This window comes from Podarcis filfolensis, assembly GCF_964270895.1.
Source record: "Podarcis filfolensis genome assembly, chromosome: 1".
Lineage (NCBI taxonomy): Eukaryota > Metazoa > Chordata > Lepidosauria > Squamata > Lacertidae > Podarcis > Podarcis filfolensis.
The window spans coordinates 126638780-126656496 of record NC_139604.1 but is presented as its reverse complement, the minus strand read 5'-3'; the positions used below and the strand labels follow the sequence as shown (position 1 = coordinate 126656496).

Genomic DNA, 17717 nt, shown 5'->3' with positions numbered 1-17717 from the left:
CTTCCCCCCATATGAACCTACCTCAGGCATAGGCAAACTCCAGCCCTCCAGATGTTTGGGACTACAATTCCCATCGTCCCTACCTAACAGGACCAGTGGTCAGGGATGATGGGAATTGTAGTCCCAAACATCTGGAGGGCCGGAGCTTGCCTATGCCTGACCTACCTGGACCCTGCAAAAATCATCTGAGGCGCTTCTTGGTGTGCCTCCTCCCTGAGAGGTCCAGACAGCAGGAACATGAAAATGGGCTTTTTCGGTGGTGGCTCAATGCTTGTGGAATGCTCTCCCCAGGGAACATCGCCAGGTGCCTTCATTGCATATCTCTTCTCTCAGGCCTTTGGCTAATTAAACAATCTATGGCCTTTTAAACTGGTGGCGGGGTATTGTTTTGGTTTGTTACTATGTTATATATCTTTTTGTTTCTATATTGTAACCCCCCCCTGTGATATTCGGCTAAAGGGCGGTATGGAAATTGTAATAATAATAATAATAATAATAATAATAATAATGGCATCACATCCTAGTGGGATAGGCTGTGACCAGGTGACCTGCTCAGTCTACGGTCCAGCTGCTCCTTGTGTAGATTCACAGCCTCAATCACCACTCACTAAATTCCTTATCTTTAAACCAGACGTGGGCTGGGTATGCCTTCAAACAGACAGCACTTTCAAATAGAGAGGTGTCCTCCTTAAAGTAGGACACACAACCACTGTGCTCTTGCTTCAAAGAAAACCCAGAAAATCCTGTTTCGATTCCTTTTAGCCTTTCTGTCCTATACATTATCAGCTAATAACGTGGATAATGTGAACTGTGAATGATATTGTTTTCGAAAGGACGCCTCTCAGCATCCCTGGGGTTGACCCGATGAAAGATGCTGTCTTTAACCACTCTATTGCTCTCTGCAGTTGTTTCGCCACTGTATGAGTCTAGAAGAACCACATAAATGTCTGGGTATTGGATAGATGCTCTCCCCAAACCAGGGTGTTATTAGCTTTCTACTAAATTACAGAATTAAGCATGCGGCATGACGCGTCTTTTCACCCAGCGGAATCCTATTTCATCGCAACAACCAACAACGAGCCAGCTACTGCCTTTGCTCCTTCACTGCTCGATTCCAGAAGACTAGGAGTGCGTGGTTTTCAAAGACCAGTTATTGAGGCTATCAAAAAGGCTGTCATGTAACAAATCTGAAGCACAATGATCATAGCCAGTGACTGTACCTTGTTCATGCACAAAATGTGCAAAATATAAGCCGCTCTGAAGGTGGTGGAAACCTCATCCGCAGAGCTTTCACACACAAAAACGGGAAGAGCCCTGACAGATCAGTTCAACAGCCTTTCTAGTTCAGAATCCCACCTACCCCCCCGCAGATAATCAGGTGCTTAATGTGAAACCAGAAGCAGAGCAGAATCACAACAGTTTTTTCCTGCTCATGACTGCCAGGGATTGGTGCCTGTGAGCCTGCAAAGGATGGCGAAGAAATCCGATTCGGCTTGTGTTTAAAGGCGAACCTACCTAAATCATACTTTCCAAAAGAAGACGAGAATCGAAACACAGCCATACTTTGCAATTCACACTTCTTTGAATTTTGCAATACAGTTCTCAGACCAAAAAAAAAAAGTATAGGTATGGGGAAAGGGTGAGGATATTGATGGAAATGATAGGCAACAATGCATTATGCTAGGGGGAACTGATGGCAAAAATGTGCATGTTAGTAAAAAGTGTTAATTAGGAGACATTTGCAATGAACTGCTGATGAATTTTCATGGGAGTTTTGAAATAATAACAATAATAATCACAAATTACTGCAGAAACACGGAGAAGTGAATTGTTGTTGTTGTTTAGTCGTTTAGTTGTGTCCGACTCTTCGTGACCCCATGGACCAGAGCACGCCAGGCACTCCTGTCTTCCACTGCCTCTCGCAGTTTGGTCAAACTCATGCTGGTAGCTTCGAGAACACTATCCAATCATCTCGTCCTCTGTCGTCCCCTTCTCCTTATGCCCCCCCCATCTTTCCCAACATCAGGGTCTTTTCCAGGGAGTCTTCTCTTCTCATGAGGTGGCCAAAGTATTGGAGCCTCAGCGTCACGATCTGTCCTTCCAGTGAGCACTCAGGGCTGATTTTCTTCAGAATGGATAGGTTTGATCTTCTTGCAGTCTATGGGACTCTCAAGAGTCTCCTCCAGCACCATAATTCAAAAGCATCCATTCTTCGGCAATCAGCCTTCTTTATGGTCCAGCTCTCGAAGTGAATTATAGATTGATAAAATGAGAAACGGGGTGGGGGGGCTGAAGATGACAGATCCACCCACCCCTAGATCTTGGTGGAAGTACACAACCATCATAACTAGTAGCAATTGATTGTTGTATTCTGTTTGTCTACCTCGTCCCTCTTTTAAAACCACCTCTCTCTCTATATAAGAGAGAGATCCATTTGACTCAGAAGTCCCCTGCGCGTATAGTGGGGGGAAATGCTACCTTATTATGGAGTGGCCTCGTTTTCTTTCTAAACAGACCGAGTTTGTTATTAGTACATACGACGATTTTAAGGCTTTGGTAAATGCACTTTGACTAAATGGATCAATACATGTGTGGTACTTGGAGGAAAACCTGGAAACAATCCATGGTGGGGTGGGAAAAAGAGATACCATTTTGCCTCTGTTGAGAAAGCAAGCTTCAAATCCCCAAGGAGATGCATCTCATATTGTTTGCCTTTTCCTCTGGCATTTTCTTAACACAGGCAGTTTAAGATAAGCTTCCAGAGCAGCTGAAAAGAGCTCAGCAGGGAACAGGGATGATAAAAAGAAAGGCGTGGGACGGTTTGCTGGGAGGACCAGCACAAAGACGTTTGTAGATTAGGGCTGTGTACTAGAGTGACAAACCTCTGCTAAAAGGCTTTGCCCTGTCCCAATTTCCTTTTGTCTCCACGGTCTGCCTTCTGGGTGGCTTAGCAAATGCTACAGAATTGGTTAAATGCAGTTAATGAGAGAGACACGGGGGCAGCGTAATTAACATCAGGCAACTCCACTGAAAGTGTTTGTCCTGGGGCTTGAATCGGCCATGCTAAAAGCAGGGTTGCAAAACAGACATTCGCCTTGTGCCCTGTCCTGAGTCACCACAGGCGACCGGGCCGGGATCCGCTGCCTAAAAGTGCACTGTCTCTTTTGAATAGTAATTGGTCCTTCCTAAGTTTGTAAGCCAGTTTTTGTTTTGTTTTGTTTTTAAATACAGGACAAGACGAGAGAAAATGTGCTGAAATTAGGCCCATAACCTTCATGTGTTCTGCTTAGGCATATTTTCATAAGACTCAAGTAATAAGGATATAAAGTCCAGCGCTGAGGGCCTTCTGGTGGTTCCCTCACTGCGAGAAGCGAAGTTACAGGGAACCAGGCAGAGGGCCTTCTCGGTAGTGGAATGCCCTCCCATCAGATGTCAAAGAAATAAACCATATAACACCGGTCCTGAAAGACCTACACTGGCTCCCAGTACGTTTCCGAGCACAATTCAAAGTGCTGGTGTTGATCTTTAAAGCCCTAAACGGCCTCGGCCCAGTATACCTGAAGGAGCGTCTCCACCCCCATCGTTCTGCCCGGACACTGAGGTCCAGCGCCAAGGGCCTTCTGGCTGTTCCCTCACTGCGAGAAGCGAAGTTACAGGGTACCAGGCAGAGGGCCTTCTCGGTAGTGGCGCCCGCCCTGTGGAACGCCCTCCCACCAGATGTCAAAGAGGAAAACAGCTACCAGACTTTTAGAAGACATCTGAAGGCAGCCCTGTTTAGGGAAGCTTTTAATGACTGATGTCTTAATGTATTTTTAATCTTTTGTTGGAAGCTGCGCAGAGTGGCTGGGGAAACCCAGCCAGATGAGCGGGGTATAAATTTGTTATTGTTGTTGTTGTTGTTATCTGCATCCTCTGTGTGCTTTCACATGAGATCTAGGACTAGAAAGGAATAGCCAAAGTGCTCAAAAGCCATTGGAGACGAGCCCATGTCCATGTGGCATGCCATATGCTAGGCAATGGGAAAGCTTTGGCCTTCCAGATGTGGCAGAACTATAGCACGCATCATCCCTGGCCATGGGCCCATGCTTGCTGGGCTGATGGGAATTGTAGTTCAGTCACATCTGGAGAGCCAAAGGGTCCCCACACCTGCACACATCTATAGGATAAGGTCCCTATTTGTCCAGTTGTATGCATCCAGGGTGCCGCAAATTGTGGACCCCTTCAAAATCAGTCACCACCACCATTGCTTGGGACCAGCGCCGACTCGTCCTCCACCGGCGACGGCACTGATGGGGGAAATAGGGACTTTCCAGGATCAAGTCAGAAGCCTAGATGCACTTTTGCAATTCCGGGATTGTCCCTGGAAAATCAGGACGCTGTTGTAAACAAAAATTTGCCCTTTCCCTTATGGGGTATCCAAGAGCCCATATAGAGTCCTTACATAGGTTCCTTATTGGTAGGAGAAAATAACAGAGGCCAACCAGAGAATATTGAGAAGCAAAGCAGCTAGTAAGCCTGATCTTCATTGATCTGTTGCAACAGGGTGCTCCCCTCACCCGCAGGAAAGGAGGAGGAACCCAGAAAAATGGCATGCAAGGCCTTATAAAGACTTTTGAAATTGCCACCCTGTAGATCAAGACCACCCCCAGAAACATTATACATACATCACAGAAGGGGCGTAACCTAAGACCACCCCTCAGATACATCATACCTACATCACAAAAAAGGCGGCCTTAAAACAGAAATTTGAATGTTGTTTTTCTCCTGTCATTGTTTATCTCCTGTCTGGCAGGTTATTTGATTGGATTGCCTGGGGAGCCTGGCCAGTCTTTTGTAATGATAAATACTTAGTTCCTGGGCCAGGTCACAGGCTCACACCCTATTCAAACACAGACATACCCTTAAGACAGGATTTGTGAAGGAAAAGACAATGGGGAGGCTTTTCCATTTTCCTTTGACCTTGCAGAGAAAACATTTGGTCAGTTTGGGACAGTTTGAAAATCAAAATGGTTCCAGGTCGGTCTTCCTGTGCTGATCTATGTATGTACTTGGTTGGTACACTTATGAACATTTAACATATATCTAAGACCTCAAAATTCCTATCACAACGCTTAGAGGGCATGCAGCCCCCAAATTAGCATCTTCTCTGCTCTTTATGGGAACACGGCCAGCATTTCTGTCTCCTTACCCAATGCCGATGTGCTTTAAACAAACTGCAGATGTTGCAGACTGGGTACCCACCTCAAAGGCTCAGAACTGTTGGGTGTGAATATCATCAATATAATCATTCTCGGATTAAAGGAGCAGCCGTAAATGCTCTTAAAATACACCAGGGTGTTTGATGCCATTTAATCCTGAGTCGATCCAAGAACAGGCTGAAACCTCTTTGCTCCCACGCGAAACCTGAAATGGCGCCCCGATATACAAAGCCTGGTTTAATGAACCGCTTGACTAGATCTGATTGGAATAATCTCACGTAGAGCTTGTCAAGACTGCTGTATTTCTGGAGAGAGGTATTTTCGCCTTCTTTAATTGCGCAAATCAATGAAAACTTTTCTTGGGGGCAGGGGAGAAACTAATGGAAACTGCAACCCAAATTATATCTATTATTACATTTATATCCCGTCTTTCTGCCAGGGAGGACAAAGTGTCATATAAGGTTCTCCCCCCCCCTTCTCCCCCCCAACCGTTTCATTCTCACAACAATCTAGTGAGGTAGGTTAGACTAAGAACTAATGACTGCCCAGGGGTGCCAACTTGAATAAAATATGAGGGGAAAGGGAAGCCCCACCCACGTATAAATGATCACAAGACGCAACACAGGCACACCATTTGAATGGCAATGCCCACCAGCTTTAGGGTGAGGTCTCAAATATTTTATTAGAATTTATTAATTAAATTTATTAGTCACTTTTTTGCCGCAGGCAACTCAAAGCATCTTACCAACACTGCATGTGTGCATTTAATGTACATATGCATTTAATGCTACGTGTGGGGGAAAATATGTGTAGTACGCAATAATTGTTTACATTTTTAGTGGAACCCAGGGATGTGGGTGGACTCACCTCTCATGTAAATTAAGGAGCAAGATGAGCACTGGAGGTGAAAGACCCTGGAGATGCGCTCAATATCAAGAAAGTTGGCTTCCAGGTGGAAAAATCAAAATTGGAAACAGAACTGTTAGATCCCAAAACTAAGATACTATCAAGAATGTATAACTTGCTGTTGGAATGGAATACTCAGGATGAAATAGTGAAATCTGCTATGATAAAATGGGCACAAGATGTTGGACATAACATTATGTTTGCTGACTGGGTAAAGTTATGGACCACAGGTATGAAATTTACGGCATGTAATGCCTTAAGAGAGAATATTATGAAAATGATTTACAGATGGTACATGACACCAGTCAAGCTTGCAAAAATATACCATTTGCCTGATAATAAGTGGTGGAAATATAAAGAAAATGAAGGTACATTCTTTCACCTTTGGTGGACATGCCCAAGGATTAAGGCTTTCTGGGAGATGATTTATAATGAAATGAAAAAGGTATTTAAATATACCTTTCTGAAGAAACCAGAGGCCTTTCTCCTGGGCATGGTCGGCCAATTGGTGCTAAAGAAGGATAGAACTTTCTTTATGTATGCAACAACAGCAGCAAGAATACTCATCGCAAAGTATTGGAAGACACAAGATCTACCCACCCAGGAAGAATGGCAGATGAAAGTGATGGTGTCAGGGAACTGCCATCGGAGCCAAGAGTGGAGGTAAGACTCCCCAACGATGCAGGAGAAGGGACCAGCAGGGAGAGAGAGAACACTTCCTTTGGGGAAGGAAATGGGCGTGACACCAGGAAGAGAGGGGAGCAGGGAAGGACTTCGGAGAGATGGCTCCAAGACTCTTCCACAGAGACCAGCGGGGAGAGCCCAGGACCTCCGCTGGCCACGCCCACTCTGCGCAGAAGACTTCCACGCAGGGAATCTAGGCGGAGACTTGGCGTCAAGCAGCTTTTATGTTGGAAGAAGTTTAGGAAACACCCACTGACGGATTCTGCCAGTGACTGACACAGCCATGGAGAAAGGGCTGTCCAGCCAGGGAAAGGTCTAGCAGGGCAACATTGCCTAGAGCAGCATCTTCCTTACGCACGAGCAACCCCCAATTCCCTTTACAGATGGACTACATGGAAATGGCGGAAATGACTGGCAGAATCCGAGACCAGGGAGAAGAGTCTGTAGAAGAAGATTGGAAGAAATTTAAAGACTACTTACAGAAACACTGTAAAATTAAGGAATGCTAGAGGGATGCTGGAATGAAGTTATGTGGTTTTAGCAATAATGTCATAAAGGAGTATGTAAAAATGGATTGATAACAGTTGAAAATGTAAGGCTATAATATATTAAGATAAAATATTAAGATAAAAGTAAAAAGGGTAAGGATTTGCTGAAACAACTATTGAACTAGAATACAAAAAAGGGAGGTATAAGGAGGTCAAGGAAATAAGCAAATGAAAGACAAGAAATGGAAAGACTGATGTGTTTTTTAATTGTTTTTTTATTGTTCTGTATTTTGTATGTTTTTTGTTTCTCTTCATTTTCCTTTTTTCCTTTTTTTATTTTGTAATATCTTTGAAACTTTAATAAAGATTATTTCCAAAAAAAAAGAGAGAGAGATGCGCTCAATATCGAGCGTTTCAGAAAAGTCCATCCTTCATCTTTATGTACCTTAGCATCACCAAAGCCCGACAGCATGGGTAGGCAAACTAAGGCCCGGGGGGCCGGATCCGGCCCAATTGCCTTCTCAATCTGGCCGGCAGACGGTCTGGGAATCAGCGTATTTTTACATGAGTAGAATGTGTGCATTTATTTAAAATGCATCTCTGGGTTATTTGTGGGGCATAGGAATTCGTTCATTCCCCCCCCCCAAATATAGTCTGGCCCCCCACAAGGTCTGAGGGACAGCGGACCGGCCCCCCTGCTGAAAAAGTTTGCTGACCCCTCCCCTGCCCGACAGCGATCAAGAAGCCCAAAGCAGGGGGGGGGGAGAATCTTTATCTGGACTTAACATTTTGTTGCTAGCAGTGAGCTCCCTTAATTGAAAATGTTGACTGAGCAACCACTGTTTGCAGTTCTCTGTGTAACGACCTATTTTCCCGTGTAATCCATTAATTTTTCAACTGCTGTCAAATGCGTTTCAATTAAAAACCAAGGAATTTAAATCCAAGATGAGTATTCCCCTCTCCCCCACCCCACCCCCGTTCCCAGGAACTGCTGTAAATATTATTATGGCCGCTTAAGAGATCTTATCTGAAGAGTGCTTTTCTGGCACTCGCCTGGGCCACTTCAGGCACTACGTTCTTAAGACGTGTCAAGCGCACACTTAAGGAAGAGAATACAGCCAGCAACTGTTAGCAAAGAATTGAGTCCTCCTATGTATGCAGATGACACAACCTTGATGGCAGAAAGTGAGGAGGAATTAAAGAATCTTTTCATGACGGTGAAAGAGGAGAGCGCAAAATATGGTTTGAAGCTCAACATCCAAAAAACGAAGATCATGGCCACTGGTCCCATCACCTCCTGGCAAATAGAAGGGGAAGTAATGTAGGCAGTGAGAGATTTTACTTTCTTGGGCTCCATGATCACTGCAGATGGTGACAGCAGCCACGAAATTAAAAGACGCCTGCTTCTTGGGAGAAAAGCAATGACAAACCTAGACAGCATCTCAAAAAGCAGAGACATCACCTTGCCAACAAAGGTCCATATAGTTAAAGCTATAGTTTTCCCAGTAGTGATGTATGGAAGTGAGAGCTGGACCATAAAGAAGGCTGATCGCTGAAGAATTGATGCTTTTGAATTATGGTGCTGGAGGAGACTCTGGAGAGTCCCATGGACTGCAAGAAGCTCAAACCTCTCCATTCTGAAGGAAATCAGCCCTGAGTGCTCACTGGAAGGACAGATCCTGAAGCTGAGGCTCCAATACTTTGGCCACCTCATGAGAAGAGAAGACTCCCTGGAAAAGAACCTGATGTTGGGAAAGATGGAGGACACAAGGAGAAGGGGACGGTAGAGGACGAGATGGTTGGACGGTGTTCTCGAAGCTACTAGCATGAGTTTGACCAAACTGCGGGAGGCAGTGGAAGACAGGAGTGCCTGGCGTGCTCTGGTCCATGGGGTCACGAAGAGTCGGACACGACTAAACAACAACAACATGTATGCTTGTTGAGGAGCCTGAATAAGCTGTTGAGAATGCACAGATATACGAGGGGCTGCTGCTCGCCAGCCCCACCTACCCCCTCTCCCTTGCCAGACCCCAAACCCCCTTGCCAAATGCCTACCCTTTGCATCTCACCCAGACCCCGCAATTTTCAGCCACGCAAAGAAAATCCAGGTATCCTGCTACGCGGAGAACCTGACGCCTATGTGCTGCCTACACTGCTGTAGGCAGTTTACGTCTGAATACCAGTCTCTGGGAATCTGGCCGCTACTGTATTATGACCGACGACTAAGAGCCAAACCTGCAACACTAAAGCAGGGAGCTGCATAGACACAGCACACCTGGTATCCTCAACTGGTGTTACAGGGATTTTGCCCTGCTATTTGCACAGGTTTTAAACAGATCAGAGCATCTACAAGGCTGCATCTCATTTGGCTCAGGTGTTGAGTCAAATTGCAGGGCTACCTAGTCTAAACCGAAAACTCACACGCCGAATCTCTTGCCTCTGGACAAACGTACAGCCAGGTGCTATTTTAAGAAGACACACTTTCTCCGTGACGTATTGGACAGCCGTTATTTTTAAACCCTCACGTTCCCATACGATTATCATTTTCTGTCGCCATAGGAACCTTGCTGCAAAGGTTTAAATATAGCATCTCCCCCCCCTTCCACCCCCCAGGGATATACAATTCTTCGCTACTCCTTTTCTTATTTGGTTTGTAAAGGAGAGAATTAAACTTCTCATAACGGAAGACATTACTGCCTGCAATGTAGCAGGTGAGGCTGGGGTAAAGAATGCTATATAATATAATAAATCCCACTGCACAGATCGAGATGAGTTTCTTGTTTGAGACATCCGCTGACTGCAGATGTGGCAGAGCTTATGGCAGGGCTAAACAACACAATGTTCTTCAGATGTCGGGGACTACAACTCCCATCAGCCCCAGCCAGCAGGGCCAGTCCAGTGGTCAGGAAGGGATGGGAGTTGTAGTCTATTTGGAGGGCATTTCATTGGCTACCAATAGCCCATGGTCCCAAGACTTGCAGAAGAGAAATCCTGCTACATATTGCACTGCAGTTATCGACCTTATCCAACGGTTGAGAAAAGATAAATACGCTGATGTATTTGTTTAAGCATCATGGAGCTGGGAAGTAAAAGACGATACTTAGAAAGGCCACAGAGAATATATATGAAATCCAATATTTCAAAGAAGGAATAAACAACCAGAAGCAGGGCTTAATATCCACCAGGAGCAAAGCAGTGGCACTAAAGGAAAAAATATGCAAAGTAATTTGATAAAGGAAAAAGGTTCCAGTTACAGATAGGTAGCCGTGTTGGTCTGCCATAGTCAGTGTGCATGCACACGAAAGCTCATACCAAGAACTAACTTAGTTGGTCTTTAAGGTGCTACTGGAAAAAAAAAAAAGGAAAAAGGATTCAGGATATTAAAGAGAGATTGTTCTTTTAAAGGATCAGTATAGTGAGTTCTGAACCAAACACCACCCAACTTCTGCTATGCAGTAACAATTTTTGCAGAAGCAACAGTACCTGAGAAGTTCAACAAACTAGGGAATGCAATATCTTTTTCTCTCTCTTTTGCTTTAGTGCCCCGTTTATTTTCATTAAGTGAATTTTGTACCCATTTGTAAAAAACAAAAAACAAAAAAAACAGTCTGACTTTCACATTTATTCATTAGCCCAGTGGTGGGGGACCTCAACCACTAGTGTAATTAGGCTAAGTGGAGTCCTAATAGGACCCATGACACCAGTTTTCCCCAAACCACACCCTCCTGCCTAATACCTGATGTCGTATGTGACACTTCCTGTATCGCATGGGAACTCCCTAGTGCAGCCAATGGGCTTGCTCTCAGCACCAATCAGCTGATGAACACTGAGGGAGAGTCCCTTTGAAGTGTGTTTGCTCTGCCCATCAGATGATTGGTGCTGCGACCTGTACCAGTTAATTATGCACTTAAGTAGTTTGCATATCTTTGCTTATCTTCTATAATTCTGCTTTTGCCAGTCAAGGAGGGAGTAGCGAAATATGAAGCCCTTTTGCACGGCCAGCTGCTGGAATTTTTTAGAGAAAATCCTACTGTGATTTTACTAAATATTACCCATACACTTTGAAGCTTACCTTCTCAGTCTTAAGGACTAGAAAGTTGATTTTTTTAAAAAAGGAAGGAAGGAACGAACTCAGGCTGTTGCCAACTAATTTTAATGCCAATTACTGCAACTGTGTCATGCTATCATGGGTGTACAGAACACAGACCATTCTACCCTTTTAAAAAAACAAGTATGCATCATGATAACATTATTTAATGAATAAGAATGGGATTCTGAATTGTTACACCACTCCTGAAAATGCACATTGGCTTAACGTGACCACACTCACACTCACAAATGCACAAATATCATACCTTCTCTGTGTCGATCCCTTTGGACATTGACCAGGTGGAGACAATATAATCCATGACTCGTTCACTAAGGCCTTTGGGGACTTGGTACAACTTTAAGAAATCTCTCACATTGTTCAGCATCTCATGGTAGCGGTTGGTGTTGGCGTACATCTGTTGGAAAATTGTGGTGACGTTCCCAAAAATAGTTGCATAAAGGAGAGCTGGAAAAGAGCAAGAAGCAGAATTAGAAGCGCTAAACGGTCGGCGTTCACGTAACATGCCCAAGCCGTGCTCCTTGTTTCACTGGGTGCACTGTGCAGCAAAGCTCCATCTTTGCCAGTCATTCCTGCCATCTATGCCAGTCATGCCAGCTGTGCCTCTGGAACCATGATGATGATGATGATGCTCTCTTGCCCTCCACCAGCAAAATAATAATAATAATAATAATAATAATAATAATAATAATAATAATAATAATATTTATACCCCGCCCATCTGGCTGGGCCTCCCCAGCCACTCTGGGCGGCTTCCATAGAAACCAAAAATTCAGTAAAATATCACACGTTAAAAACTTCCCTGATGTCTTCTGAATGTCAGGTAGTTGTTTATCGCTTTGACATCTGCTGGAAGGGCGTTCCACAGGGCGGGTGCCACTACCGAGAAGGCCCTCTGCCTGGTTCCCTGTAGCTTTGCTTCTCGCAATGAGGGAACCGCCAGAAGGCCCTCGGCGCTGGACCTCAGCGTCCGGGCAGAATGATGGGGGTGGAGACGCTCCTTCAGGTATACTGGACCGAGGCCGTTTAGGGCTTTAAAGGTCAACACCAGCACTTTGAATTGTGCTCGGAAACGTACTGGGAGCCAATGTAGGTCTTATATGGTCTCGGCGGCCGCCCCCAGTCACCAGTCTAGCTGCCGCATTCTGGATTAGTTGTAGTTTCCGAGTCACCTTCAAAGGTAGCCCCACGTAGAGTGCATTGCAGTAGTCCAAGCGGGAGATAACCAGAGCATGCACCACTCTGGCGAGACAGTCCGCAGGCAGATAGGGTCTCAGCCTACGTACCAGATGGAGCTGGTAAACAGCTGCCCTGGACACAGATTTGACCTGTGCCTCCATGGATACCAACCCATGTGACGCTAACACAAACGCTCGGCTCATATATTACAAAAAAGAATGGAAGTTTATTGTCCTCCCCCATGCCTATTTCCTCCCTTTGTCTCCCCAATTATCTTCCCCCACCAACCCCATTCTACCCATATAAAAAATGTCTCAAACTGAATGTAACTGACCTGCATGAAGGACTCTATGGTTTGAAAACAGAAACACTGAATGTACTTTTGTTACTCATGAAAATATTTTAATAAAAACATAAAAAAGCAACCAGGTGACCTATTCCCCCTCAGAAGCGAAAGACAGCATGTATCAACGTGTAGTGGAAAAACTGGTGCTTCTCAAAACATGTGAAAGGTTTAATCATCTGAGCCATTACAGATACTGCTGAGACGTATTGGGAACCACCATGCAAAGATTTTCAGTCATTTCTAAAACCTGCAGCTGTAATTCCACTGAAATTGTTGGAAGAGTCAAGCAAATGTCACTGAAATTAATGGAAAATGTTTAGGGCTGAACAACATGACGGTGGAACATTATTTTCCCTGAAAGGGTGTGGGGGGTGGTTATGAGGGAGCATGCATATATAAACTCTGCTATTTTTGAATTAGCTTTGCTTGAAAGTGGGCACTCGTGGCTGGTACATAGCGACGTGTGTTAAACTCTGTTTATTTAACATGCTGCCTGCCTGTTATAAAAGCTGCCCTATTTTTCCATCTCCCGGCGTTGATCAGATTTCTGCAGAACTGAATGCGCTGTAATTTTCAAGCCACAGCAGAAAATCCACTACAATCCTGGCCCAAAGACCTGCAGGCATCCCAATGAAATAATCTGGACTCACTCCCAAGGGTGCAAAGGCGAAGACGCAACACAACATTTATTTGATTTGTATTTCATTTTTCATTGAGTCCAGTATTATGTTGTTGTTGTTGCTGTTGTTTAGTCGTTTAGTCGTGTCCGACTCTTCGTGACCCCATGGACCAGAGCATGCCAGGCAGTTCTGTCTTCCACTGCCTCTCGCAGTTTGGTCAAACTCATGCTGGTAGCTTCGAGAACACTGTCCAACCATCTTGTCCTCTGTCGTCCCCTTCTCCTTGTGCCCTCCATCTTTCCCAACATCAGGATCTTTTCCAGGGAGTCTTCTCTTCTCATGAGGTGGCTAAACCCATGTTTTGCTAGATAGGAACATGATTGCAGCTGAAGCTCACAGAGTTTTCCTGGAAACTTGCTAGCGAGGACGCCATGAGAGACACTCTCACTGTGCACTTCCTCTCTTCCTCTCCCTGCTCTGCCAGAAATGTGACAACATCTGCTACATTTTTAGCTAGACTTACTGTAAGTACAGTGGTACCTCTGGTTAAGAACTTAATTCATTCCGGATGTCCGTTCTTAACCTGAAACTGTTCTTAACCTGAAGCACCACTTTAGCTAATGGGGCCTCCCGCTGCTGCTGCGCTGCCAGAGCACGATTTCTGTTCTTATCCTGAAGCAAAGTTCTTAACTCGAGGTACTATTTCTGGGTTAGCGGAGTCTGTAACCTGAAGCATCTGTAACCTGAAGCATCTGTAACCTGAAGCATTTGTAACCCGAGGTACCACTGTATCCCTTTTTTAACTGAACAGCCATTTTAAGCCTGCCTGATATCAGTTACTCTTCAGTAAGTACAGTGGTACCTCAGTTTACGAACTTAATCCGTTCCGGAAGTCCGTTCTTAAACTGAAACCGTTCTTAAACCGAGGTGCGCTTTCCCTAATGAGGCCTCCTGCCATTGGTGCCCTTCCACCGTTCGGATTCCGTTCTTAGACCGAGGTAAAGTTCGCAAACCGGGACATTATTTCCGGTTTTGCGGAGTTTGTAAACCAAATTGTTCTTAAACCGGACTGTTCTTAAACCGAGGTAACACTGTATTCTGAGCGACTGAATGTTACCTTTTGCAAGACTGCTTGAGTGATTATTGTTTTAAGGGGAGAAAGGAGGGAAATGCAAGGGAAATCCAGTCTGACTTAAAGCATCCTGGATTACGTAAAGGTTAAAACTAGCCTGTCTAAGTAAGCTTCCCTTTAAGCTGCAAAGAGACAGCACTCTGCTGAACTCATGACTGTGAGGAAGGATAATGCCTAATGAATGTATCCTTCCCTAGCATCTATTCACATCCCAACAATATCAAGGAAAGGGAAATTCAACTCTTGATCTTGCTCTCAGAGCAGGACGGTCTGGAAGGATGCTTCCAGCGCCACAAAGCTGTGTTTGTGTGCGTCCCCCTGGCTACACATGCTGCCGTCAGCGCTTTTGCTCTGTTGGGCAGGGACCCAACAATAAAACCCTATGAAGGCCGTTTTGTCAATTACCAAACAAAGCAGGCAGAGCATCTCTGGCTATTTAAAAAGAAAATAACTGATTCGTTGCTGTTTCAGCATTTCCCAGCAGTTCTAAATTGGCCTTTCAGGAAGGAAAAGAAGAACAACGTGTGCAGGAAACTATGTTTCCTTTGTAGCTTAGTGGTGGGGGAGAGAGAACCGTGGTCCTCTTGAAGCAAGGATGGAGACCCTGCAGCCTCCAGATATTGGACTACAACTCCCATCACCCCTGGCCTTTGACCATCCTGCCTATTATCCTTCTAGGACTGTGGTTTCTTAAAGTGGGTGAGAACAACCCTGGAGTGTGCGTGATGATATTACCTTGGGGGCTCCAAGAGGCAAGTGGGCAGCAGGGGAGGCTGGAGGTGTAAGTGACTATCAGACTTTAATTAAACTAAACATTTTAATTGAACTAAATAGTTTAATTTGGAATTTTGAATAGATCTGCAATTAATTGTTACTGTTTTGAATGTTGTTATCTTCCATCCCAGTAGTAGTGATGTATGGAAGTGAGAGCTGGACCATAAAGAAGGCTGATTGCCGAAGAATGGATGCTTTTGAATTATGGTGCTGGAGGAGACTCTTGAGAGTCCCATGGACTGCAAGAAGATCCAACCTATCCATTCTGAAGGAAATCAGCCCTGAGTGCTCACTGGAAGGACAGATCCTGAAGCTGAGGCTCCAATACTTTGGCCACCTCATGAGAAGAGAAGACTCCCTGGAAAAGACCCTGATGTTGGGGAAGATGGAGGGCACAAGGAGAAGGGGACGACAGAGGACGAGATGGCTGGACAGTGTTCTCGAAGCTACCAGCATGAGTTTGACCAAACTGCGGGAGGCAGTGGAAGACAGGAGTGCCTGGCGTGCTCTGGTCCAGGGGGTCACGAAGAGTCGGACATGACTAAATGACTAAACAACAACAACAACAATCTTCCATTGTCTCTTGAGATGGACAAATGCCAACAACAACAACACTATCTTGTGGGTTGTGCAAACAGCTGTTCTTGATAATTGTTTTTTTATAGGGCAGGGCAGGGGGAACTGGGGGTGAGTTTATGGAACCAAGGGGGAGGTAGCCCCAAAACGTTTGGGAACCAGTGGTCTAAGGGATAATTTTCCTCTCCCTCAGAGTGACACTGCAATTTCCCAAGACCCACCTTTTCCATGGCATCAGGGGTGTGCCAACCTGGGAGCAGGACACACAGCTATAATCTCCCCAGAGGCTTCCTTCACCAAGTTCTTTGCCTTCCTCGGTTTCTCCTGGTCAACCACCTTAGCCTCAAGGGAACAAGCCTATCACCTAAGAGCCAGGAGCTCACCAAACTGAAGACACACCACAACTTCTGCCCAGCAGGAAGATAGTTATACATGCGGCAATGTGTAATGCAATGGGAGGACTCCCCTCCCCTTGTTGCATGAGCTTTTGGAAACTCATCAATGATTCCTTCTCCTTACAGAACTCTGGACAAACTTCCCTAAACACAGAATGCTTACAAGATGAAGACAGCTTGCGGAGAGAAATTACCTGTGGCCTTATAGTAAAGGTAAAGGGACCCCTGACCATTAGGTCCAGTCGTGACCGACTCTGGGGTTGCGGCGCTCATCTCGCTTTACTGGCTGAGGGAACCGGCGTACAGCTTCCGGGTCATGTGGCCGGCATGACTAAGCCGCTTCTGGCAAACCAGAGCAGCACACGGAAATGCCATTTACCTTCCTGCCAGAGTGGTACCTATTTATCTACTTGCACTTTGACGTGCTTTCAAACTGCTAGGTTGGCAGGAGCTCACCCTGTCGCGGGGATTCGAACCGCCAGCCTTCTGATTGGCAAGTCCTAGGCTCTGTGGTTTAACCCACAGCGCCACCTGCATCCCTTATAGTGGATAACAAATAAATAAATACTAGGGAGATCTGTCACATGAGGAACTGTCTGTTCATTCAATAAGGCTTCTTCTCTCCCAACCTTCCTATAGACCCCTGAGCCCTCCCAATTGTCAGGGGCAGCCCATCCCATCCCATTGTCTGAGGCCAATCCAAATAACTTTTTTGTACCAGCCACTGGCCATGACAAATCTGAATCAAAAATAAATACAAGCAAAGGGGATGTAGCGCCACAAGTAATGGTCTCTATCTTAGAGTGCTAAGAGGAAGGCATGCTTTGGCAAACCCTCACTGTGATCAGCTCCCACCCAGAAACCTATGTCCCCACTGTGGAAGGACGTGGGGATCCAGAATTGGATCCAGAATCCACAGTCACTTAAGGACTCACTGCTAAGACCTTGTTCATGGAAGACAATCTTACTCGGTTACAAGTGATAGAAGAAGGAGGAGGAGGAGGAGGAGGAGGAGGAGGAGGAGGAGGAGAAGAAGAAGAAGAAGAAGAAGAAGAAGAAGAAGAAGAAGAAGAAGAAGAAGAAGAAGGTGGTCTCTGTTTAGATCTCTGTGTCTCCCTTTCTGATCTTTTTGGCTGGCAAAGCAAAAATGGCGACTTTATGATAAGGTTCCCAGACGTCCCCGTTTCCCAGGACAGTCCCCAGATTTACAAATCAGTCCCTTCACAAAATCCATTGAAGTTGAAAGGTGTCCCCGGATTCATTGAAAAAAAATCTGGTAACCTTACTTTATGAGTCACTGAAGCGTTTACA

General features: G+C 45.3%; 1 protein-coding gene across 1 annotated transcript in view; it reads right to left on the bottom strand.

Moving 5' to 3' along the window:
• The window catches only part of KCNH5 (potassium voltage-gated channel subfamily H member 5), a 196143-nt gene that overhangs the window by 69818 nt on the left and 108608 nt on the right, over positions 1-17717 (bottom strand). Inside the window, exon 8 of the mRNA XM_083611785.1 lies at positions 11632-11831. Coding sequence (XP_083467911.1) covers positions 11632-11831 — 200 coding nt within the window. The remainder of the gene's footprint in view (positions 1-11631; positions 11832-17717) is intronic.